Raw genomic sequence first — 26,241 nt, forward strand, 5'->3', positions numbered from 1 at the left:
TGGTCATTTTTTTAGAAAGCTTGATTTTGAAAGGCCTGGAAGACCTTGACCAGCTTGCTGTTCACAGTGCCACCTCTTGGGGGAAGTGAAATACAGGGAAGGAGATCCGGGCTTCTCTCCTGAGTTGGTGTGGAATATTTTCTAACATTTTCCCACTAAATTTGTGAAGGAAACAAAAATAAGGGGTGTGTGTGTGTGTGTGTGTGTGTGTGTGTGTGTGTGTGTGTGTTTACACAGACATGAGAGAATGAATTAAATTACCCACTTTCCCAAGCCCTGGTTTTCTTATCTTCTAAGAGGGAACCAATACTTTGGCTAAAGGCATCAATTGAGATTAAGGAAATGGAAACCAGAAACCAGAAGTTCCACACCAGGCGTTTCCCCTCCCAAGCCTTATTGGGTTTAGATGCTGTCCAGGCACTGGGACAGTAGAGCCATTCTGTTGGGCCTGAATCTCAGCTTTGCTTTTTACAGGACTGTGACTCTGGAGGAATGACCTTATGTGCTGTGCTGCACTTTCTTCTCTGTAGAGCAAAGGGTCACACCAATTTCAGATGCATTTCCATGCACATTACATACATGTCTCAGGTGAAACACATGCATTCTGCTTAATTAGTCCCCTCTCTCCTATGTCAGAAGGGCCCCGCTGAAATGGAGTTAATTCATAGCACTTCTTTTGAAAAGTGAAGGCATCTGCTCCACAGTAACCTCCCATCCATATTTGTTTAAATGCAATGATTTTTAGTATTTTATTGATTTGTGTGCATGTGGAGGTCCGAGGACACTTGCAGGAATCAGCTCTGTCCTTCCACCATGTGAGTCCTGAGGGCTCAAACTCAGGTTGCCAGGCCTGGCAACAAGTGTCTTTACCCACTGAGCCATCTTGCTAGCGCTGTTATGCAATGATTATGCTATGCAGAAAGGTTCCTTGGCACCACCTTGCATCACCCTGCTACAGCTCAGGACACCTATTGTTTGTTACTCCAGTAACTCACAACCAGGAAGTTACAGATCTGGGATGACCCTCTGAGTCCCTCTGACTCTAAAGGCCCATCCCAGCACCGTTATTCTATTCCCTAAGACAGTTCCCAAGTTAGGACTCAACTCTGGCCCCAGGGACAGCAGGAACCTACAGTGTGTCTTCCTTCATGGTGCAGCTTCTGGGACACAAGGCAACTCTGCACCTGCCCTTTCCAGAGTATTGAAGGTGTCACTGTGCATCCTCACATAGATCCCCTTAGGGTGTTCCTGGCATCCAATCCTCACAAGCTGTTTGCTAGGTTCTTAGCCCATAAGTATGGTTTCATATTTATGTTAAAAACAAAACAAAAAACCCAGCTAAACTAAAAAACAGCCATTCTGGATGTGGGCCCTGATGCATAATGTCATTAGGGAGCCAGCAGTACATCCCATCCCATTATCGCCTGGCCAAGCTTCTCTGAGCAGCCTGGCTGCAAATGGCTTTCTCTTGGGGGGGGGGGGCATAGCCCTATCTGCCCTCCAGTTGGAGGAGAGATTTTATCTTTAATTGACAACTGGCCGCCTGCCACCGCCCAGCCTCTGCTGCTGGCCCAGGCTCGTGGCTGGTTTTCCACGCCACTTCAGGAATAGGCTTCCCCTTGTTTCTTCCTTCCCCAGGGCCCTGCGGTCCTCACCCTGCCATTCTGTATTGCCCTAGACAGCTCCGAGTGTGCTCTTGTCTTTTCTGAGTGTGTTTGGACATGAAGAAATCTGCAGAAAAAAACCCTGAGCTGCAGGCAAGGGTGAGGAGGGAGCTAGCATTTATGGGAGATCTCCTGTCTCCTGCATGCTGTGTGCAGACCCCTGACCCTGGGCCAGGCTGTATTTACAGGCATGAAAACAGATTGGAGGAGTTGACCCCCCCACCAAGTTACATAGCTAATAAGTGGCAGATCAAGACTAAATGGAGGCTCCTATGGCTCAGTTTGTTTAGACAGTGAGGAGTAAGGAGATGAGAACATGCACCTGGACCTGGCTATGTGATTTGTAGAGTCCAGTACAAATGAAACCACAAATCTTGTTGAGGATTAGTAACTCTACTGCGATGACAGTATGGGGCCCCTTCTGGGTGACTGCAGGGCTGCGCATCCGTAAAGTCAGCTGTGAGAGTGAAAGGAACAGAGGGTCACCAGTGTATGAGAACTTGCCACTTCCCTGGCCCATGTACCCCAAGTATGTTCCTTCTCCATCCCCACGAGGCCCTTGGTGGTGTTACCAGTCCAGTGCTGGCTTCAGTCCTTCAGCCATCATGCAGTCCTCGCAATGGCTGGCCTCCCTAGGGCCTTGGCCCACTTAACACTGATGCCGCTGAAGGCAGAGGGAAGTCCCTGTGCAAACAAGCAGGCATACCCTGGACTTCCCTAAACAAGGGAGACTTACTCCATGCTATGTGGGGGAAAGGGGGGCCAGGTGGTAGCAGCAGGGGTATCAGGACACTGCCCAGGAGTTCAGGGTTATGTCCTTTGTTGCCCTGAGCAGAACAATTTTGAGTACTTACTGCTAGCTGTAAAATGCAGGAGCTGGGCCACAGGGAGGATCCCTGGTAGGGGCTCAGGTGTGCTTGCATTCCTTAGACACAGATGGTAGGTTGGTTGGAACTCAGGGAGATCCCCCACAGACCCACAGCCAGAAAAGAGAGTCACAGAGGCAGAGGCTCACAGAGGAGCAGCAGGACACTTGGATGTCTTTATTGGTGCTTGAGCACAGCATGACAGTTGAGGGCATGCAGACAGGGCACAGCGGGCCCAGCCTAGACGTGCCTCAGACACACACAAGGGGACAGCTTTAGAAAAGGACTGACCGATACCAAGGGTGGGCAGGAAGGGCTGAGGGAGGGGCAGAGGCCAAGGCTGAAGGGGTCACCTGGCCTCTGCTATTGCACGCATCCTCTGGCCACCGGCCAGGAAGTACAGTATTGCAACTAGTCTCCTCTCGCCGAAAGTGTCCCCTTCTCAGACCCCTGAGCCAGATGGGCAAACAGATCCCCTTCCACCTGCCCAGCAGCATCTTTGAAAACAAGTGGACAAAGGAGACTCACACATTAGAAATGAAACTCCCCTCTGTCAAAGGCACAGAAGGGGTGCTTGGAAGGAGTGACAGAGGCTGCAGAACCCCTGGAAGTGCCCCCACAAACCAGGGTGTGGGGTGGGAGGTAGAACCCCAATCTGGGGTGGGGTTGGGCTAGTGAAGCAGTGACCCTGGAGGGCAACCTTGCCTTAACAGACTTCCACAGGCCACCTGCTGGCAGGGGAAACACCCCCACGTGAGAGCAGCCTGGGACCACCCAGCTGGAGGAGCAGGTTCCAGGTGCACTTTTCCTGGGACAATCCATACAACATGGTCAGAAGAAACAATCCATGAAGGAAGAGGAGAGGGGGGACAGGGTGGGAAGAGGACTTGGGAGACACAGCCTAACAATGAAGACAGACCACCAGTAGCACGTGCACTACACACAAGAGTTATATAGTATGTATGAATATAGATACTATATGTGCATATATGTCTCTTCAATGTACAGTAGAACAGAGTATCAGACCCAGATGGCTCTGGGCCCCGAGAGTCACATGGGAGGTTTTTCCACCAGTCCTGTGCAAACAAGGATATCTGAGTCTTTCCCAGCGAAAGATTCGTGCATGGGTTCCAGAGTTTCCCTAAGCCTCTGGCTTTCTGTCTGTCTGCCTGTCTTTCTCACGTTGGTGCCGCGTTAAGAGAGGGTGAGGACTTCAGCGTGGGCATAGTTGGACGAGAGGGCGTCTTGGCAGGTCTCTGTGTTTAAAGAGCACAGGTGTGAGACACTGGGACGCACGCTTTCAGTTCAACATTGCCTTCTGGGGGGGTAAAGAGTTCAGCAAAAGAAAGGGAAAGACAAAGAATAAGATGTTAGAAGGAAGCCAGCCAGCTGCTGACCCGTAGGCTGTGGGCAAAGGAACAGCCAAGAGCAGAGCTGGAAGGCATAGGGAACCCAGGGCTGAGAGGCAAGGAAGAGAGCTGGTGTGGCACAGGGAGTGGAGTGAGACCTTCATCTCTCCTCTGCCAGCCCACCCGCCTCCAGGCCAAGGAGACCCAGGTGATGGTGGAGCTCAGGTAACCATTTCCAAGACTTCCAGGTCTTCAGAGTTCTAATGCAGCAAGGAAAGGAACCATAGCAAACTCCATATAGTCTAGTAGGGAGGCAGTGGGGAAAACCCCTGATGTGGACTATGGCTCATGGCCCATCACTCAAGCTGTTCTCTACTCTATTTGTGCTCTCCTCCAAATAGCTCCATCTGCCCTTCACCATGGACAATCTCACCATCCCCAGGAGCCAGTGAAGATGGCTCTAGAGTGTGGAGCCATGTCACACCCAGCCCCTGACTTCAAAGTGATAGGCAGAGTCCTGGGGCACGAGGTATGGAGGGTACAGTCTCAGGGGAGCAGGCTGGCCCACAGCATCTTACTAAGGAACCCATGCCCTAAGCTTCAGATATCTGAGGCTTGGGTCCTTTTCCCTATTTCCCAGTGGCAGTGCTGGCTAGACAGGCAGGGAGCCTGGACTCATAGTGTGGTAGAAGTTTCAACCCACCCCGCCCCACAGACTGACTAGTACAGTCATTAATGTGGACTACGGGCAGTTAAAGGTGGGTATGCCATTTGGCATCCAAGCCTCACAGCTTCTACTCTAGGGTTCCCTGACATGCTCAAAAGCTTTTTTCTTTGATAAAAACATGTTTTTATCTCAGCATGACCTGTTGCCATCTCCTTAAGACTGTGGCCCCGACTGCCCCCTTAAACACTGTCCCTTGGCCTTCTAGAGTTCTAGGCCTTTGAGTACTGTTCCTGAAGAAACCATAGGAGTGATCCCAAGATTCTTTGGAGCTCCATTTCTGAGGACAAGACAGAGCTAACCTTTGCTCTGCATGTCTAACATTGCTCTGTCTGTGCACATTCAGAAGGACCCAGCCATTGGTCCCTACTCACCCAGAAAAGAAGAGTGACTTTGGGCAGGATCTAGGCCACGAGATCCTAAGACTGGGGAAAGAATGGCCTCAGGTGGCTTTTGTCAATGGCTTCTATGTTCTACACCCTTGGGGTCTGGGGAGATCCTTTCTAGGAATCTTATGTTGGACTCTAACCTCCATGACTCACTAGGATTGAGGCAGGAAATTCAGACAGAGACTGATCAGGGCAGGGGAGGCCTACTCTCTTGATGCTTTGTGAAGGGCAGTCTTGGCCCATGGGTGCCCCCTGGAGCCTTGGCCAGTACTCAGCATCCTTTCTAACTCCTTGTTGACCTAGCTGTAGGCTGGACAGGCCCCTTCCCACTGGTGACGCCTCATGGTCACTTGTCTTAGAAGTGGTCTGCACAGCCACCTCTAGGGTTCTTAGTCGTCCTGGCAGAGTCTGGAAGGTAAGACTAGGAGTCTGATTCTGGGCTGCCTGCTTGCTGTTTAAGTGGGGGTGCGCTCCCAGGCTACAGGGCCAGGTTTCTAAAAGCCAAAGCAACAGGTCCAATTCCAAGTCCAATCTAAGGAAAAGTTGAACTATGCCCTCGGTGGGAGAGACCTTTCTCCTAGCGAAGGACGTTCAACACCTGGATGGGCCTGAGGCTTGTATAGACCACTGCCTGTCAGGGAGACATGGAGATTCTGTAAATGATGTCTTTATTCTTTCCCAAGCCCCTGGGCAAACACAAAAGTCCTAAGAGGTAGCTGAGGGCAGATAACTCACCTAGTTCTCCCGCCCACTGAGCCTGTCTCTTCTCTATGGAGCTAGGAGACTGGGGGTGGGTATAGGAACCCATCCCTCCAACAAAGACGAGGGGCTTCAGCCTGGCAGATGCACTGTGTTGCCCAGGGACATCTGTGCCCCTCACCGGGGTGCTGTGAGCATGCCCATCCCCGTAGGAGGGAAGAGGGGAGGAGGCGGTGGGTGCCGTGGAAACTTGGGCTCCTGACAACTTGAGGGATGCCACAGAAATAGCTACCTCAGCTCCCCAAACCAGAACAGCAAGTCAGAGAAAATAGCCGTGGTACCCATGCTAAACTGGACACCTGGCTCATCATGAATCTGTCAGACCACAGTCTCCCGCTGCCAGGAACCCTGCTGGGTGGGGCCGAACCTACCATAAGGAGGCTAGATTCAGACTCAGCATCTTACCCTGCTTCCCAGGCTTTCCTGTATCCCCTCCTCTCATCTCTCAAAATACACCTCCTTCTGTGAGCAGGTGGCTGCAGGCCCATAGAGCATGGCTGGGCAGGAGTGTCCCGAGGCCTGACCTGACAGAACTTCCAGAAGATCATCTAGTGTTTGCTCAGTGCTGACAGAGCTTGTCACATGCTTTGCACTCCAACCCCAGCAAAGGGTCATCTATTTATGCCTGGGCCACCTTTTGAGTTGAGCCCCTGGTTTCCCAGTTTCCTGCCAGGTCCCTAAAGCGGTCTCACCAGGTCCCTTCATTGCCCTGTAGGGAGCAAATATGGACCTTCCTTAGTCACTCCCTTTCCAAAGTTGCATAATCCGACTCTAAAATTGCCAGGCACGTGGCTCTGCTGTCAGGTCAATTCCCATCAGGTGAAACAGGGAATATCTTGACTGAGGGTTTTGTCCTTTAGCCCTGGGCTGAGGGAGGGGCTTACTAGAAGCAGGTGGGGCCAGTGGCAGGTGTGGGTAGGAGAGCTTCTGTCTCCTTACTTCCCCTCAGCTGTCACTGCGCAAGGTGTACCCCTGCTCACCCAATGACTCACAAACCTGTTGTGCTCCCGGGCTCGTTAGGTAAATGAATACACTTAATTATAGAAATTAGATGAGTCTCCGGTTCTGGCAGGAATACAGAGCAGAGGCTGGGTGGGAGTGGCAGGTGACTCAGAGGCAGGGCTGGGAATCTGAGGGAGCGGGAGAGGGAGCAAACTGTTGCGGAAGCAGAGGAAGCAGCATGGGGAGAGAGATGCTGAGGCGCAGGGCACAGATGGGATGCTGGGTGGACCGCTGGGTGTCACCCGCTGAATCTGGGCCCAGGCTTCAGGGAGGAGGGCCTCTCTGCACTTAGACACTCTGCCCAGGGCTTGCACCAAGCCTGGGGCTTAGATTCTAGGAACTCCCATCTGCGCCCCGAGTCGCAGCTGGAAAACACCGGGTCCCGCTCCCAGGGCAGCTCTGACCACAGGTGCTGCTCTTCCAAGGAGTCAAATGTCCTTTACACCAGCAGAGATGCCCCATAAGACAGCCTTGTTACCTGCTGATTTTAGTGTGGGGTGGAGAGACAGACAGACAGACAAGCTGTTTGGTTACTGGTTAAAGGCATAAGGAATGCAAATGAAATTTCTGTGATTAAAATACAAATGTAGGTTTGAATTGCAGGCAAGGTTGAGGAGTTCCAGATACTCCATGTACCACGCACCCCCTGGCCTATAGGATCCTGAGCTGGAGGCAAAACCCAGAGACACAGGTCCTGAGTGTGCCAGCACCTAGTTCAGGGAGAAGCTCTGAGAATATCTCCCCTTTGCACTCAGGTTCCATGTCTGAACATTTGGGGGAGCCAGGTGCTGTGTAGAGCAGGCTCAGGGCTTGGAATTCTCCATCCTGACTGAAGTTTCCTTCTGTTGTTTTCTCAGACCTCAGGAGGGATAAGGGCTGGGATAGCATGTAAACGTGCCTGCTTGGCTATGCGTCCCAGTGTCAAAGCTGAGGAAGGCCGTAGGTGTAGCTAAGGACCTGAGTGACCAGGTGGGGGGCTGGGGAGAGGGTGGAAGGGGTGTGGGAGCAGGAGCTTTCTCGGAGGATAGGGCGAGCTGTACCGCGATGCCAGTGGAGACAGCCCCAGACTGGTTCCAGCCGCTCCTGCTATGTTGTTTAGACTCCGGGACTTTTCACAGCCTTGGTGAAGAAAAGGCACATGGGTCAAAGGGGAGAGCATCTCCTCACCGGGGGAGCTCCATGGAGTCCACGCTACTTCAAGAAACTGTAGGGTGAATGGCCCCAGACTGGGGTGAAGGCATCTCTCCTTGTTGGGAGTGGCTTTGATTCTTCCTGCCATCAGTCTCCTGGGCTCCTGAGGGCAGAACATAGGACCTACACCCAGCTGACCTGTGTCCTGTCTTGTCTCAGGTCTAAGTTCCTGTCTAGCTCCTTGGTGGTCCAGCTGCACGGAGACTTCATAGCTTCCAGCACCCCAGCACCTACCTTTCCCAGTGAGCACCTAGGTCACTTATGCTCCCAGCTCATTGGAAACCACTGGTTAGTGAAGGGGTCAGTTTGGTGGTTGGAACAGGCCTGGACTCAGCCTCTCCTTGTCCTAGGTCTAGATGACTGTGGAGAGGTATGGTGTGGGGCAAGTTGTTAAGTGCACACTGCGAGTTTGGTGATATTAATTGCCACACTTGCTTAGCAGGGCCTGTTTCCCAGCAACCCACCTGTTCCCTCTCGAAGGTCACTCTAATTGGCTGAGCTACATGCTTGTTGCCAAGAAGCAGTGTGGAGGCATCTTGAAAATAGAGCAGATGGGCCCCAAAGGCACCCCAGGGGTGCAGAGTGGAGGGGTACAGGCTCTTTGGCATGGGGCCTGTAGATGTGAGAGCACCTGCCTTCGGGGCTCTCGTAACGTGTATGCTCACGGCCTCTTCCTCAACTCTGCTTTCACCAAGCACTTCACAGCAGCAGAAGGGAAGCCATCCTTCAGCTCTGTGTCCACAAGAGTGAGGGATACACTTTACACCGTTGCTTAGCAGGCTGCAGCCTGAGCAAGGCTCTCTGGGTGTGAAAAAGGATGCAGTGGTACTACTGCATTCTTGGGGTGCAAAAGAGAAAGACATTTCCGGGGTTTGAAGGTTGGAGTACAGGATTCACAGGTGAGGGTGTGTGAGCTCTGAGCACTCTACCTACCTACAGCCGTTTGGCTGGGGCCTCTGGGCCATATCCTTGCAGGTACCAGACTATTGTTCCTGTTGTTATCACCCACTAAGATCTGGGCCCAGCAAAGCTGGATGCCCATTTTTTTCAGAGCTTATTAAGCCAGAGTGCCTAGGAATCACATGGGAAGTGCTCCGGAGACTGCCTGGACCAGGTAGCTAGGGGCCATCTTTAGGGCCCAGAGGCATCTCAGGCTGTCCTACAGCAACCACTACCCTTGTCTGACTCAAACCAGTCTGTCTGAGATTTGGGACCACAGGAAGTTGAGAGTGTGAAACCTTGCTAGTCAAGAAGTGGCCAGAGAGAGAACTTGGGGATGATACATGTTTAGGGAGAAGCATAGCTTCTCTTGGAAATAGGCAGGATGTTAGCAGAGGTCAGGACACAGGACAGACAAGGGAAGTGGGCTCAGGAAACAGGGAGGACCAGGGTCTGGTTCTCAGCCATCACTGGCCCTTGTCACCTAATGGTATCTGTTTCCCTCTCTCATTTAAGCCTAAGAATCCCTACTTGCCCAGACCAACTTCAGCTCTGTCCCTGCTGTATGCTGGAAGACTGGTGACAGAATTCCAGACTTCCTTGACAGGCAGGGAAGGGGCTAACTTTGAGGATCCTGCAGATGACTCCTCAGAGAGAACCATGCTCCCTGCACACCTACTCCTAGCCACTCCTGGATCTGTCCCATGACCGTCACACCCAGCAGCTTGTAGACATGGATCAGTCCACCTTGGGATCCAGGCCCCCCCGGTGAAGAACTGGAGATACAGGACCTGTGTGGGCTCTCTGAAAACCTAGGACCTGGAATCCCTAAGTGTGTTTCCTTGGGGGAAGCTTTGGCAGTGTTAAGGACTAGGGAATGACCTAGTGGGTATGACCCTGAGGGCTAGGCCTGCAGGACCAAGCAGGGAGGTAATAGAGTATCCCCTAAAATGTCTAGCACTACCCTTCCTGGTGGGTACCTTTAAGGGAGGGGCTCCATAGACTCATAGAGGATACTAAAGACCTTTCTAATCCAGACACTGGTACTTGGGACATCCATTCTAAAATCGAGGGCGCACCCAAGGCAGAGGAGATGGTGGCCATGGGCTCAGGGGAGGAGGAGACCTCAAGCTCTGTGGGGAGGGCTGGGGAGACTCAGCTCTGGGGGGACTCCCCATCTGCCCAGCCCAGGGAGCCATACCTTTCCGGACACTGCCATCAGCACAGGCATAGTCCCCAGCACTGAGCAGGAAGCAAGCGGCTGCCTTCTTGTTTCTGTCTCGCGTACCTGAGCGTCGCAGGGCCCGACGCTCTTCAGGGGTGGGGGCTGAGGCCAGGGGCTGGGTGAGGCCAGCCCCCTCCTCATCAGACAGCACCGCATTAGCATCACCATTCTGCTTAGAGTCTGAAGGGGACAGAGAGAAAGAAAGCTAAGATGGTTACTGGGGCCTTCTTAAGGGAGCTACCTGGGGCCTCTCAGACCCCAGGTCCAGGAAGCAAAGGCAATATGGCTGTGCTTGGTCTAAAGGCTTTTCTCTCAGCTTTGGCTTAGAGCCTCCGGGTGGGTGGTGGGGTGGTGGTTGGAATACAGCATAGACATCCTACAGCTGCAGTATTTCCCAAATGGGCTTGCGAGGATGTCCCAGGAGATCAACCCCTGCAGGCACAGACTCTTATTTCCCCTCTGGTCTGGCTCAGGTAGGCTTGAGATGAGTCTGCGTTCCTTAGAGGATACCTGGCTGGTAGGAATGGTGGTGGCTCGAATACCAGGCAGACTCAGTCATGTCTCTGACTTCCTCCCTGCACCACTTAAGGTAGTTATTCTGTTCCCTGGGCACCCGGGCTGAAGGGCTTGGGCAGAGCTCTCACATCTGAGAAGGTATAGGGAAGAGGCTCCAGTTCAACTCTTCTCTGTGGGAACACCTTGTTTTTGTCAAAAAGGGCACAGCTACTATGGTCCCTGACTGTATATGGCAGGGCTAACCTGGCCTCAGCTACTATGGTCCCTGACTGTATATGGCGGGGCTAACCTGGCCTCAAGACTCGTCTGGTACTGGCCGTGCAAGACCTCAGTGTGGCTAGTCAGTCAAGCAGGATAAGGGCCTCAGTGCTGTGCGCATCTAGGAGGCTGCCTAAGGCCCTCTGTATTTGGACACAAGGATTCTCTCTGAGCTCTGTCTGACTGGGCCTCAGAGCACATCTTAGATTCCCAACAGGATCAGGGGTACCATTGTGGTAGAGAACAGAGGAAGCATGTCTATTAAGTTCTTTAACAAGGAAGATCCAGACCCCAGTTAATTCCAGAGAGCAACGAGCCCCAACACGTGTGATGGGTACATGCCAAGAGGTCACAAGTAAGTGTCTGAACTCAGGCACCTCTCTGGAGGACTAGAACAACTTCTCGAGTTTAACCAGGAGCTGCTGCCTCAGTCTCCCAGCCCTACCTAGCCCAGCCTCAGTGGCCTGACAGTCACCCTCCAGTCCTGGGCTTCTACCATTCCTGGGAGTCCCATCCATTGAATCTGATAGTGCTTTTCCTGTCTTCTGACCTCCTCCCATGTTCTTGGAATTTGATGCCCATTCTTACTCCCCTCAGGACACAAGCAGAGGCTCCTTCCATTCCCCACCCTTTTTCCAAGACCCTGGACTACTTCCTCCTTGGTTCCCTTCTATCCATGTCAAACCCTGAGCCCAGGACTCACTCCAGCTTTAGCTGAACAGAAGGCAGCCTCCCACTGCTGTTACGTTATCACATCTATTAGGCCAAGAGACAGCAGACGTGAATGTTGGGAAAGAAGTGACTCATGTGTTGATGCACCTTGGAGGAACAGCTGCCCTGATCTCTGGCTAATCATATGAGCGCTGGCATTTGTTCTAACTCCTCAGAGCGCAGCACATCCACCACTCATTTGGGTCTCATCCGAGTCTAGGGGGTAGGATATTGATGTGTCATTCCCATTGATATGCTGTGCCTAGAGGGGATGGGACTGGCCTCTGGGAACAAAACAAGGAGGGCCAAGGGGGGGGGGCTAGAAATCAGCCCTTCTAACAAACAGTCCCATGAAGGACAACTCACTCCACAGAACCCTGGTGTTCACCAAGATCATTAAACCACAGGACAAAACAATTGATCTTAATACTTGGCCCTCCTAGAGGCACACCTTACATACAGCAGGGCTCGCACAATACAGCAATTTGACCCAAATTTGAAGGGCTAAGGGAACTCCCTTGACTACTTGGGAATCCTACTTGACTACTTCCTAAGCCCTACTCACCTGCCCGTTTCCTCTCAACCACACCCTCTTCCCGGGCAGGGGGGCTGGTGTCACTGTAGGTGCTGTCCCGGGGCGAAGTCTCCTCAGACTTGCAGTAAATGGGTGACTCCAGCTGGGCTGGCCGCGGTACATGCTTCTTTCGCTTCTTGGGCAGCTTCTGCTTGGCCATAGCCAAGGAGTAGTACATACCAAAATTGTTGACGATAACAGGCACAGGCATGGCAATGGTTAGCACACCAGCCAGCGCACACAGTGCCCCAACCAGCATTCCTGACCATGTCTTAGGGTACATGTCCCCATAGCCAAGTGTCGTCATGGTAACCACGGCCCACCAGAAGCCAATGGGGATATTCTTGAAGTCGGTGTGGTCATTGCCCCTTGGGTCAGATGGCCTAGCCCCAATTCGCTCAGCATAATAGATCATGGTGGCAAAGATGAGCACACCTAGGGCCAGAAAGATGATAAGCAACAGGAACTCATTGGTGCTGGCCCGGAGTGTGTGGCCCAGCACACGCAGCCCCACAAAGTGGCGCGTGAGCTTGAAGATCCGCAGGATGCGTACAAAGCGTACCACACGCAGGAAACCCAGCACATCTCGAGCTGCCTTGGATGACAGGCCGCTCAATCCCACCTCCAGATAGAAGGGCAAGATGGCCACAAAGTCGATGATGTTGAGCAGGTTCTTGACAAAGTCCAGTGTGTCCGGGCAGCATACAATGCGAACCAGGAACTCTAGAGTGAACCACATCACGCATACACCCTCGATGTAGGTAAGAATGGGCTCTGTTTCTACCTCCCGCCGGAAGCGCACGCTGGTGATATTCCCTACCCGGTGGATCTCTGTCACATTGCGGTCAATGTTGAAGGCCTCATGGGTCTCCAGGCAGAAGGTGGTGATGGAGACCAGGATGAAGAAGAGAGAGGCAAAAGCTACCACCTGTAGGTCAGGAGAATAGGGAGTGGCTGTCAAATCAGCAATAGTTGCCCTCACTGGAAACAGTGACTGCTACTCATGGAACATGAGCATAAAGGTACTAGTCCATTGCTAGTCAAGGGGTGGGATTAAGGCAGAGAGATGAGAGGATCTGTATGCACTGGCACTCTAGAGCAATGCTTCCCCTGATCTTTGTCAGGGTTCTCAGAAGACAGAGGCTGCTTTTGGCTGGAAACCACAAGTCAGGGTACCATAGCTGCCTGGCCCTGCCTACAACAGCTCTGCCCAATTTATGCTTTAAGGATTCTCAAATTGTGGTGTGTGGACAAACCAGTTGAAAAACCTGTTCCAGTGTGGCTAACTCAGGAGGGTTAGGGAAGGGTCTATATTCCCACCCTTTCTCACAAGCTCCCAGGTGAAGTGTAGTCCACACATCACACCTGGCACAATCAGGCTCCCAAAGTGGGGGCCTAAGCCAGAAGCATTAAGTGTGTGGAAACAGGTGAGAAATGCAATTTTTAGCACCACAAACCTACTGAAAGAGAAACTTGAAGGAGACACAGCCCAAGAAGTACTTCAGTAAACCATCTAGGTGACTCTGATACACACTCAAGATAAAGGTCCATTGCTTTAAGGGATGTCCAGAGACAAGGGCTGAGGAACAACCTCTTTCTGCCAACTGACCCCATTAACATGACCTACCTCCATGACCCCACCTACCACCTAGAACCACCTTCAGCCTACGTGGTAAACCAGGAAGGAAGACAAACATGGGCTGTGGTGGTTTGAAAGAAAATAGCCCCCAAAGGGAGTGGTAATGTTAGGAGGTGTGGCCTTGTTGGAAGAAGAGTGTCATTTGTGCTGGCGGGCTTTGGGGGTCTCACACATGCTCAAGACACCACCCAATATCTCAGACCACTTCCTGTTGCCTGCAAGTCAAGAAGTAGGACACTCAGGTACTTCTCCAGCACCATGTCTGCCTGCATGCCACTGTGCCACACTATGATGATAATGGACTAAATGGCTGAAAATGTAAGCTACCCCAATGAAATGTTTTCCTTTACAAGATCTTCACAGCAATAGAAACCCTAAGACATGGGCTATGACAGGTGATGGGGAGGGGGGTCCTCAGCACAACCAATGTCTGTCTCCTTTTCTGCAAACCGATGCTAGCCAGGACACTGAGCTTCAGAGCCAATGAACTGAACTTATCAGGATCAGAATGGTGGCAGCTGATCTGACAGCCATGGGGATCTCAGACAGAAGGATGACAGCAGTATTCGGCAGAGGAACGGCTGCACTAAGTGTCCAGTCATTGTGAATGGAGATGAGATTCATGTGTAATCGCACCAATTACAGAGCCTTCATTGGTTAGTCATGCCATGCCATCCAGCACTGTCAAGACGTTCACTGTCAAGGGCCATTCTCCTGCTACTGGCCCTGCTTGGTGGATGGGGCTTGGTTTCCCTCCCCCCACCTCAGGTGGAGGACCGAACCTACTGAGGGAGGCCCATGGCTGCACATTTGACCACCCCATGCCTGACCTTCTCCAATTTCTACCTAGCCTTGTCCCTATCCCCATGCAGTGAGCACTCAGACCTGCCTGTCAGGGGTTTTCCTCAATGTACCTGCACTGAAAAAGGAGTAAGATACCAACAGAAAACATGGAAAGCCAGGCAAGGCATCACATCCCCAAGGCCCTCTGGGATAGAAGTAAGTCGAGGAAGGAACTTTGACCATGATATTCACCATCTCTTCTCTCCCTGGGACTAGTAGGCACCCTATGTGTGTCTCTGCCTTCAATCTCCTTAGTGATATGGCAGGCAGATTTCATCTTTCCATTTCACATAGGAAGAACTGAGGATCAGAGAGGTTGTGTGCCTCTTCTGGGGCCACACTGCCCAGAGCAGGGAAGAATCAGGTATGGCCCCAAGTCATGTGGTCTGTACATTCCTTTACACCAACATTACTGTCACCCAAGCAGAGTCACTTCCAAGGCCCAGGAATTCAGGCCCTGACTACCGAGCTGCCTCAGTTCCCAGATGCCTGCTATTTCAACAAGAGGATGTGTGCCTTCATCGGACAGGTCTCCCATCATACATTACAGTGTTGATCACCGACGGTGAAGAAAAGGAGCAGGTTGGGGAAGAGGGCCTATAGGCTCTTTCCTTACTTTACAGCTCTTCCTGGGCCACTTCCTGCCTACTTCTCCCCCGGACAGTAAGTTCCAAGTGCTTTTTCTGGCCTCACTTTTTCTCCCCTGAGATATGGGCTGCCAAGACAACACAGGCTGTTGCAGGCTCTCTGTGGCCATGAGCTATGAGCTGGTGGTGACAGTGCCTGCCTGTGGCTGTGGCAATGTTGGGAATCCAGGGTCCTGGCTCTCCACCCTGTGCTCCAAGAAGCAGAAGGAACCAGTGAGGGCTTAGGACAGCACTTCCTAGCTTTGCCAGGAGGCATGGAAGCCCAAGCTTGCCTTCTCTCTCTCTCTCTCTCTCTCTCTCTCTCTCTCTCTCTCTCTCTCTCTTTCTTTCTCTGTCTGTCTCTCTTGTCTCTCTGTCTCTGTCTCTGTCTCTCTCTCTCTCTCTCATTCTCTCTCAGGGACCATTATCTGGCAGAGCCGGCCCACCTGGGAACCTGAGTGTGAGGTTAATTAGTGATGTGGAAAAACAAGGTCAGACAGAGCTGCCAAGGGGCTGAGCACAGGGAGCAGAGGCAAGAGGGAGGTGTCCAGCCTTCACCAGTCTGCATTCCTCAGCTGCCTCTACCACAGGTATTAACAGCAGGCCCAGACCACCTTCACACAGGGCAAAAACAACCCCAACTCCTGTGGTCTCCTTGGCTTTTTTTTTTAAGTACAGAGTGGTCCCATGATTGCCATAAGGTTTATAGGTTCTTCAGAACCTGTAGTGACCTACAGTATTCCTCTCCTCTACATTACTCTCAGGCAATTGTTTCCTAAGCGGTCCGCTGGTGTAATTAGTGCTTTCTGCCTCGCCTCATCCTTGAGGGAGGGATACTGTTTCATTTCCCACAAGGCCCTTGACTCAGGCTGCCCAGGACAAAAGGGATCCCAAGAGACAGCAGCTCCAGAAACAGCACCCTGCAAGGGGTCACTGTGCTTAAACTTTAGCCCCCCACCCCCAGGCAGAAAACTGGTGGTGTGAACTGGCTGTGCCGCCAGAGGAGGTAGGTGGGCCTCAGCACCTGGGACAGGTCACCCCCAGCAGTCAGGACAGCACTCTACTGGTTCCCTGTTCTCCTGAGACCCACCCCCTCACACACACACACACACACACACACACACACACACACACACACACACTGGCCATTATGGCATTCAAGAGACCTGCCCATCTCTAAAGGCCCAAGTGTTGCAACTATCAGCCCAATCACCAGCTTTTCCTAGTAACTCCACTGTCTTTGAACAGATGAAAGGTCATACTTCTGGGTTCAAACTGGGTTCTGTTACCAACTGCCTATGAGACTTCTGTGAATTCCTTAGCCCCAGCTAGCCTTAGAATCTGCATTTATAGAGTGGCTGGGATCTGGCATAGGCTGGGTGAGTGGAGAGGTGATAGACACTAGTCAATGGGAACTGAGTACAATCATTGGGGGCTGGGGAGGGGAGTCCAAGGAAGGAGGGCCAGGGAGACAGATGGACAGATAAACATAAGGAGACTCATGCCCAAAACCTATATTAAGGAAGACGTGTAGGAGAAGGAAAAATTGAGAACACAGCCAAAGATGCTTGCAGAGGAAGATCTGTGGAGATCGGGTGAGGGGCTGAGCCTCCTGGTGAAGCCAGATCTTAGTACCCAGGCAGTGCTGGATAGGGAGCAGGGGTGCCCTGGGGTGAAAAGGAAGGAAAGTACAGGGCCTGCCATGAAAGGCAGCTCCAAGCAGCTCCTGGCTCCCAAGAGAGACATACATGAGGCCCTATCCTAGCTAAGGGCTACTCCTCCTTTATCTCACCTGGCTGTGAGTCAGCAACCCCAGTTCCAGCAACTAGTGCTGACCTTCACCCCTTCACCTGTGCTCACCTTTGCTGGATGGGCGTCACTGGCCTGTCCAGAAACTGGGAGTCCTCAACCAAACGGGATCTGATCCAGCCCAAGTCACTGTCCAAGAGCCTCTCTCCTTGGTCAAGTTCCTCCTGCCAGGTCCCATACACACCTGCCTTCCCTGGCCAGACAATCCTGTCCCTGACTCTGCATAGTTGGGCACTGTGTGTTTTTACAGCAATGCCTTCATTTAGCCATTATTCAAGGAGATAAGTCATTGTCCTACAAGGCCTGTTCAGCTCAACTTTCTACTTCCTCCCAGAAGCCCCACCCTGTTTAGAGGTGGGACTTGTCACTCCTCTTTGCCTATTGGACTTTATCTTTCACAAGTACCACATCACCCATCACAACACCCCCCATATTACTGCTGCTACTCCTGGTCACTAATGTCTCTAGCTCTCCGCAGATCACTTGACTCTTTACATTTCTAGAACCCAGCACGAAGCATCTATCATGTAGTGCTCAGTAGGTGTCTTCTAGATGAGAAGTAGCTGGAACCTCTTCTCACAGGACTGGCAAGCTGTTAGGAGAAGGGATCATTGGCTACATGGCTGGGACTAGAGTTGACAAAGGCATGCCCAGGACTACCTCCAGATACCAGGGAGCTTGACAGCTCGCTAGAGTGGGCCAACCCTGCCTCTGACAAGGCTCCTTGCTAAGCACCAGGTGACCACTTCACAACCAGAAGGAAAAACAGCGGGGAGCTGGGCCATCATGGCATGTTGGTACTAGCCGGGGTGTTGTGAGTGGCTGGGCCTAGGCAATTAGACTAACAATGTCCACTGTGGAGGTGAAGGACCAAGGAGCTAGCTCTTCCCAAGGCCCAGTACCTAACTCTGCTCCTGCCTGCTCTTCCCTTAGATCTCCAAAACAGCCCGTTGAATTTCACTCCCCTCCGCCACTCCACATTCTCACAAAAATGGTGACAAACAGAAACAACTCATCATCCAGAGACAAGATGCTCTGAGGCAAATGTTGATCTATTCCGAATGAGAAAGAGAAACAGCTTCTAGGAGGAACCTGAGAGGCTGCCTGAGGCCGAATCAGCAGGGAGTCTGCAGCCTTTGGCTGTCCAGGGTGGGCTGGCATTACCCTTCTGGACTCACATTTCATGTTCGCCCTACACCCTCGCTCAGAGGGCACAGCCTCAGCGAGTGCTGGCCCTCACTCTGAAGCCTGTCCTGACTACTGTGACTATCAACCATGTCAGACCTATAGAGGGGCGTAAGTTTCCAGCCTCTGCTCCACAACCTAGTATTTGTTTGTAACCAAGTCTGGCCTCTTGGTTCTTCTCAAAGTCACCCGGTGAACAGGTGAGAGCGAGGGGTCAGGCCCAGGCAATTGTAGAAATGGAAAGAAATAAAGAAGGGGGTAGGAGTGGAGTGGAGGAAGAGGAGGTTCTCCAGTGAGAGCCTCCAGAAGCCAGAGACCCTTTCTGAGCTGGAGCTGCAGAGGCAAGAGTAGCAGCAGGTGTGGACTCATGAGACCTGAGTTTGGATCCTAGTGCCATTGGCTGTGCTGTCTGGACGGGTGTCACTATGGCTCCGTGTTCTTCTCTGTTCACTGAGGTGAATGATTCCTCCCTCTCCTGACCAGGAGGTAGCAGAAGGAAGCCCAGGTCAAGCTCCTATCACACAGCATAGCCTGAGGAAGAGGGACGTTCATTTCTAGCTGCCCTCCCGAGGCAATGGGAATCCTGTGATTAGCCCCTTCTATTCTGAAGGGAAACGTGGTGAGAAAAAAAGATCCCTCTAAGAACCTTAGCCAAAAGAGAAGGGCCGTGGCCCTTTACACAGCTGACAGCTGAATTAAAGTCAGCTCAGCTTGGGACCTCTAAAGAACAGAGCAAGGAAGCAAGGTAGCCCAGGGTCCCCTTAGGCCTCTAGTTCACTCTCAGAAGGAACAAGGAAAGATTCTATAGATCTGAGTGCTGCCCAAGTCCCTCCTGGCCTCTCCTGGGTTATACAACAATCTAAGGGAGTCTTTGCTCTGCCCCTGGGCAGTGTCCATAAGAGGCTGAGCACAGACCTGCAGGAGCGGCCTGACTACAGTGAAGGCAGCAGGGAGGGGTGGGGGGATCATCCTGCCTAGGAGCCTTCCTGAATGGTCCAGCTGATAGCCTGGCCAGTAGCTAGGCAACAGGCTCTCCTAATTAGCTCCGTTCACTTGTGTGTCTGCTTTGCTCCTGTCAAACATACTATTCAAATGACGGGACTGTTGTATGGGAAGAGCTGCCTCAAGGCCGAGAGCACAGCTCCTCTGCCCTCACGTGGCCTCCTAGGTGACATGGTGAGTCTATAAACCCCTAAGGGTCACAAACTCCTTCCAAGGAAACTGCAGCTGACTGGGATGGTATGCACACATGTCCAACAGTACAGAGCTCCTGGGGGGACAGTTCTGCTAACTTGGGGGTCAGTGGAGAAAACAAATGCAGCTTCAGAACTCTCTGTGGCATTGGGCCCTCAGGTCTTAAGGAGTCACAGGGTAAGCATCCCTTCTGATGTCCCCTCGGACTTCTGAGTTCCATTGGTTCCTGGGTTTCCTGTGTTTATTCACAGACGAGAAGAACCTAAGGACTCCAAACAGGTTGGAGCAAGGAAACTAGCTACTTCTCCACCCAGCAAATAGCCTCATCCAGTGGGGAAAGCTCATGGTAGTTACAGAGTGAGGGCTTAGGCATGAAGAAGCCCCAGCTTTGATTCAAAGCCCTGCCAGAGTGCTGTAATCCCAGGCCAGTGGTTTACTTGCTCCCAGCCTCAATATGTTAAGTGGACATTGTTTCAAATTCATTAGGAAGAGGAGAAATTGATGTAATGTCCTCCTGGCAAAGGACTGGTACAGGATGCTCAATGAAGAGTCGTTATTAATTTTTTAATAAATTGTGTATTCCCACTTCTGTGACCAGAACAGCTCAGAATTGGTCTCTGCCTGTGTTCCTTAGGTGTGGGCAAGTCTTCTGGCACACGTGCCAGCCAGAGCTCCACAGTGTTGTCCAGATCCTAAGGATTTAAACTGAGGATGGCTTTGGCAAGACAGTTACTGTGTCTGAATCCTGGTTCCTTCCCTACTTAACTGGGAGAATTAACCCTCTACTTGATGGTAGAGCCTCTCGCAATTCCAGAGGGAAAAAGGAAGCAGGGGCCCCCAGAATGTTCAGAAATAGGGCCTAGTTCCCTCAGTCACCTCTTTCCATAACACTTCCCTCCTTTGGCCCCTTTCTGCCTCCTCTCTACCTCACAACTTTGAGAAAAAAGTCTCAATGACTTGTGACTGTCTCTCTTCCCTAGTGAAGACAAGCTAAGGGCCATCGAGGTTAATAAACTCACAGCAGGGGTGCACTGGCCAGGGGCATTACTGTGTTCCCTACTTCTTAGCTGGTTTTCAGGACCACAAAGCTTTAAGCCAAAGCAGCTACACTAGACAGGGCCTGGAAACGATTCCGGATCTCCAGTGGCTACTTCAAGTCGCAGCCCTTCGTGGGACCTCTTGCTAAGATCTCTGCCTCTTTTCTCTTCCAGGCAGGAGATGCATTGCCCTGGCTTGGTATTTATACCAGCCTAAGCCACCCCTTTCACTGCATTCTTCAACCCTTCGCTCTCCCCTGGGTAGGAAGTGGAACTTTTTCTCTCATGACTAGGGTGAGGACTAGCCCATGGGGTGTTGAAGAGAGATGGAGTCCAAGGCTCTGAGACTCATTAGCATGACAACTTGGGATGCCAAAGGAACCAATCAGTCCAGCTTCAGCTCACAGAAGCAGACCTCAAACACAGCAAATCACACTGCTTTTCTTTCTTTCTCCTGTCTCCTAGACAGATCTCCACCAGGTTTTAGGCTAAGGCCATGAGAGCAGATACCAGCCTGCAGGCTTTTCTATTTTTAAATTTCTAAAGCCTTCTTCGGGGGTTTTAGCTGCCCAAGCACGATGCAGTGAATGAATACCTATCTTTCCAGCACTCCCTCCGACCTTCAGGGTAGGGACTAGGTCTTATCAACCTGTTTCCCCGTCTCCCCACACATCCATTTCCAGTGTAACCTGAACCAGGGCTTTCTGGGAAGCCACTTTGTGCTAGAGCAGAAAGAAAAGAGCATCACCAGGAAGCCTGTAGCTGGCCAGTGTCCTGGGATCCTGAAGAGCCTGAAACAGTAGGCTTTTCCTGTCTAGTTCTCCACATCATCTCAGAGAGGCCAGGCTATGACAGAGGTACAGAAAGCTCTGGGACATGGCCTGCTCCCTGGAAGAAAGATCCTCAGTCAGGAAGGGAGGCTTGGGCTCTGGGGATCTCTGCCTCTTATGAGCTGGGCGTTATGGAAACTATGCCCCTTCTATGAAATGCACAGCTGCCTGCACACAGAGCTGCTGGCGAGATGGAAACAGGTAAGTGTCCATCACAATCCAAGATTTCCTTCTCCTCATCCCGCCTTACCTCTGCAAAAGACCAAATTCAAGCTCTCCAGGACTATGGTCCTGTTCAGGGCAAACTGTGCTGACCAAAGAGGAGGGAGCAAAGCCAAATTGAAGCATGCCACTCACTGAGGGTTATGTGGAGAGGCAGACAGCTGGGATTAGGTCCAAGTAGAAAGTCAAGTGTGTGCAATCTCCTGATGGAGCATGCAAGGGGGGAGGGGGTGACTTCCAAGGGCCCAGGAGGGATTTGGGAGGTAGGCAGGTATAGCTTGCCAGGTATGTCTCCTTCCACCCCACCCACCATCCAACCCACCAACACCAGCATCAAGAACCCCTTGGATACCAAGATGAGGAGACCCTGGCTTCTGACACTCACCCTGGCTGCCCGGGATGAGTAGGGATCCTCGAAGAGCGCCCACATTCGGGGCTGCCAGCCACGGCAGCCTCCGGATCCAGCACCAGGGCCCGCGCCTCCCTCATGGGGGCCCAGACGCTGCAAGGCCAACTCCCGCTCATCGTCGCCAGCCTCATCGCTGGGCCCTGCGCCACCCCCGCCCCCGTCCGGGCTCTCGAAGATGTCCAGTGCCTCCTCAGCATCACGGTGCTGCCTATAGGTCATCCAGCAGCAGGGTTCCACATCAGTTTCATCGATACCCCAGAAGGTGAGCTCTTCCTCGAAGAGAGGCCCACAGACGTCGGCGGGGCAGTGCAGCTTGCCGGTACGGTAGTAGTTGAGCACATAGGCAAAAACACCCGGGTGCCGATCAAAGAAGAACTCACAGCCCCCGCCGCCGCCGCCGCCGCCGCCGCTGCTGCCGCTGCTGCCTGCACCGCCGCCATCCGACTCCGGCCGACCCCCGCCGTCGGGATCTGCCAGCCAGGCAAGACGGGTGCCCGGTAGGGTGCGCAGGGTGCTGCGGTAGGTCTCATGTCGCGTGCCGCCCACGTTGATGATGATCTTCTCCGACGCCTCGCCCTTGGCCATCTCCTCCTTCAGACATGTTTTGGACGGAGGCTTGTTCCCCGACTTGCGCCCGCGGTAGGAGGAGACACACACCGAGCTGATCATAAGAAGCGCTGCGGGGCTCCGGCTTGGGGCGGCCGCTGCCCTCCAAACACCCTTCCCAAGGAGGCAGCGTCAGACCGGGGAGGGGGAGGAGACGAGGAGGAGGTGGTGGAGGAGGAGGAGGAGGTGGAGGAGGAGGAGGCAGGAGGCAGTGGCGGCCCCTTCTGCGGCGTGGCTCTGCCCCTGCCTCCCCCCTCCCCTCCCCCCCAGGGCGCGGAGCAGGAGGAGTTGGGTTTCTCTGGTGTACAGGTGGTTGGGATTTGGGCAGGCAGAGCCTAGGGGAGGCAGGAAGTGGAGACCAGGGTCGAGGACTCAAGCCAGGGGTCCCGGGAGGTAGGGGCAAGCACAAGGATGCTCAGGGCCGGGGACACGCCCCCCAACCCCAGAAAGACAGAGAAGCGCACAGTCCCAGAGCGCTGCGAGGGTCCGCGGCGCGCGCGCGCTCCCACTCACGCGGGCCACCCTTTGGCTCCCAGACCGCGCTGAGCCTGAAGGCGGCTGGGTTTCTCCCGGTGGCGGCGGCAGCGGCGGCAGCGGCTGCAGCGTAACAGCAACAAGTCCTCGGAGCGGCTACCCGGGGCCAGGCGGATGCTCTTAGGGTAGTCGGAGCTCTGCGGGGCCGGGCAGTGTGCGGTCAACTCGAGGCGGCGGTGGCTGCATGTGGCCTCTTCCCCCCATTCATAAATCCAGCGCGGGGCATCGATGGCGGGCGGGGCTGATCCGAGCGAGAGGGACCAGCGGGCGGGGGCCGTGCAGGACCAGGCGGCAGCAGGAGGAAAACAAGCACGCCCGCAGCAGAGAGCCCCGGTCCTGCGTCCGCGGCCGGGAGCTGCGCGGGGCTGGGTGCCGCGCTGCGGGGGCAGCGGCGGGACGGGGGGGGGGGGGGGCTCAGACGGGGCGTCCTGCGCAGCGCAGAGCCTGGAGGGCGGGGCTGCTCTGAAGAGCCAAGCACCGGGCGCTGGCGCAGGAGTATCCCGGGCGGCGGCCGAATAGCCAAGGACACCTGCAGGCATCCGGGGCCGCGCCAAGAGGGAGCCTCAGCGCAGCGCCCCGGCGCCGGGTTCCTGCGATCTGGCGGCGCCGGGAGCCGCGCCATCTACGCGCCTGCCCATCTCCGGGCGGGGCGCCGGCCTTGGCTCGCTGTTAGGGGCGGGCGCGAGGTGGTCTAAGGGGAGGGAGAGCCTGGAAGCCAGAGAAAGAGGAATAGGGCTCCCAGGGCTCTGCGTCTCCCTCCCGCGATGGCAGCGGATGCGGCGCTCCAAGTGGCGCCTTTTCCTCGCGGCCCCGCCTGACCCCGGCGCGCCCTCCGCGGGGCGGGGTGGGCGCGGCGCGGCGCCTGGCCGTTTAGGTGCGTTGCGGAGCTGGGGCGGCGGAGGTCAGCCTTCATCCGCGCATCCCAAACCAGCCGAGGCGCGTAACCCGCTCGCAGCTAGTGCCCAGCGCCGCGCGCCGCCCCTGCGCGCCTCCGCCGCCATCCCCTCTCGGCCCCACTCCCCGCCTCTCCCTAGCCCTCAGCTCCACCCACTGCAGCCCTTGGTGACACCCAAGAGCTCTCGACTCCTGACCTCTAACCTCTCTCTTTCTCTAAGCCTTTTCACCCAGAACCTAACCTGTGTCTCCCTTGCAGCTAAGCCGGTCGTATCGTTGCGGTTTCAAAGCTTCATTGTGACTGAATGGAAGCCAGGATGGAATAGAGTGGTAAGCCTCATTAAAGAAGAGGCTGTCCTCTCCCCCTCCAGAAACAGTGTTAGGGCCTTCTGACTACCATGGGTCATATCTTGGCTGCCATAGTCATCACAGCCTCCACCTTGGAGCCAGGACAGCATGGCCTTGGGCAGAGAAGTGCTTCCGGTCTAAGTGGAGGGAAGCCCTCGACCTGCGGCTCTCCGCGGAGAAATGTGTTGTGTGTGGCTCTATGGCCCAGAAGATCATCAGGTTGAAGGCCTGGCTCTCTGTTGCCATGAAGGGAACATAGGAAGCGCCGCACCCTGCCTTGTGCCATCTTATGGTTCTGTTACTGCCCCATTCCTTGCACTTTGTCTTTTCCTGCTGTTCTTCTCTTCCTGACTCTGGGTTCTTCTTGGCTGCACTGTGTTTTCTCATCTTGATAACACCCACAGTGCGCGCCTCTGAGGACCCATTTGCTAAGTAATTGAGAAGCTGCCATATCCAAAACATGAAGCATTGGATCTTACTGGCCATGTCCCAAAAGCAATGTCCAGATTCATGAGTTTTTAGCTTTTTTATTTTAAAGCCCAGAACCACCTATATCTTTAATACCCTCCCTCTCCAGCTCCTTTGCCTCTCTCTGCTTCAGGCACTCTGGGTGATAGAAAGAGGATTTTTAAACAGAAGTACAAGGTGATTGACACATCATACCTGATACTACTTGTGTACCATCTGACTTCTGGATTAGGCAGCACCTATCCATACTGGGCAAACAAAACAACAAACTATCCACAAGGCTGGGGCTTTCCTGTTCCTCAGAGAGAGGTTAAAAGTCCAACATAAATGCAAGGGATTTTGTTTTGTCTTGTTTTTTGTTTTTCGAGACAGGGTTTCTCTATGTAGCTTTGCACCTTTCCTGGAACTCGCTTTGTAGGTCAGGCTGGCCTCGACCTCACAGAGATCCACCTGCCTCTGCCTCCTGAATGCTGGGATTAAAGGCGTGTGCCAATGGTTTCATCATGAATAAAGTGGAAAAAAAAAAAAAAAAAAAAACAACCAAACCAAATGATAATCTTTGATGGTCTGTACTAACATGCAGAGGAAGACCACCATCTTAACTATAGTTAGAAACACTCATTTGTGGGCATCCTCTGTGCGCATGCACCCTTTTATACCTTAGACATGCTGTCTGTATTACAGAGTTTAGCTGCAGCAGAAAGAAATATTGCAACATGACTGAGAAGATCCAGGGCTGGCCAGGGCCAGAGTGAGAAAGGAAGAATTACCAAGAGAACATTACAGAACGGACTGTCATGATGACTTTTCAAGTTCTCTCAGGACTGTGTCCTGGCAAACCCTCGGAACGTCTCTTCACTTCCCATTCTTCACCCTGAGAAAATGGGCACATGGATGGGCCTGGTGTGAGGCAGAAAGAAAACACAGCACGGTATCCCAAATTTGATCCATTTCTTCATTGAACACACACTACCTTCCAGGAGCTATTCCAGACACCGGACACACAGCCGTCAATAAAACAACCCCCGTCTCTATCCCCAGTTTGTGCTTTTATTCTGCAATACTGGTGGGGTGGTGATGAGTGTCTGGGGAGAGTGCAGAAGGAATCAGGGGCCGGGAGGAAACAAAAAAAGAGGCCACGAAAGAAGGGAGGGAGATGAGAAAGCTGGTCTGGAACTGGGGGGGGGGGGTTCCCAAGAAGAGTTCAAGAGAAAAAATGGTAACGGTATTTTGGGAGGAGGAGGGCCAGCTCCTACTGACAGTTTATTCTAAAGCTCTGAACTAGCCTGCTTCATAGGCCTTTTGTCTCTGGGAGAGTAAGTATGTTAAGGTTGGCACTTCGAGGTGTATTGCCCTCAGCTCTGTGAGTGAGGTAATGCTATTCTCTTCCCAAACCCACACTTCTGGAAAATGTGAGACCCCCCTGCCCT

General features: G+C 53.2%; 1 protein-coding gene across 3 annotated transcripts; it reads right to left on the reverse strand.

The window, feature by feature from the left end:
• Positions 1 to 2,675: 2,675 nt before the first annotated feature.
• Kcnc4 (potassium voltage-gated channel subfamily C member 4) lies at positions 2,676 to 23,657 on the reverse strand. 3 transcript variants are annotated; one of them, XM_036189915.1, is made up of 4 exons: positions 21,938 to 23,657; positions 12,159 to 13,095; positions 10,085 to 10,288; positions 2,676 to 3,786 (listed from the first exon to the last, which is right to left on the reverse strand). In XM_036189915.1, the coding sequence occupies exons 1-4, from the start codon at positions 22,628 to 22,630 to the stop codon at positions 3,725 to 3,727; spliced, it is 1,896 nt and encodes a 631-aa protein (XP_036045808.1). In that variant the 5' UTR covers positions 22,631 to 23,657; the 3' UTR covers positions 2,676 to 3,724. The 3 variants fall into 3 exon arrangements, with proteins under 3 accessions (XP_036045808.1, XP_036045809.1, XP_036045807.1); XM_036189916.1 differs by having other exon boundaries at positions 2,676 to 3,848; XM_036189914.1 differs by lacking the exon at positions 2,676 to 3,786 and adding an exon at positions 3,858 to 7,872.
• Positions 23,658 to 26,241: the final 2,584 nt, after the last annotated feature.

The sequence above is a fragment of the Onychomys torridus genome, chromosome 6, assembly GCF_903995425.1.
Source record: "Onychomys torridus chromosome 6, mOncTor1.1, whole genome shotgun sequence".
In the NCBI taxonomy this organism is placed as follows: domain Eukaryota; kingdom Metazoa; phylum Chordata; class Mammalia; order Rodentia; family Cricetidae; genus Onychomys; species Onychomys torridus.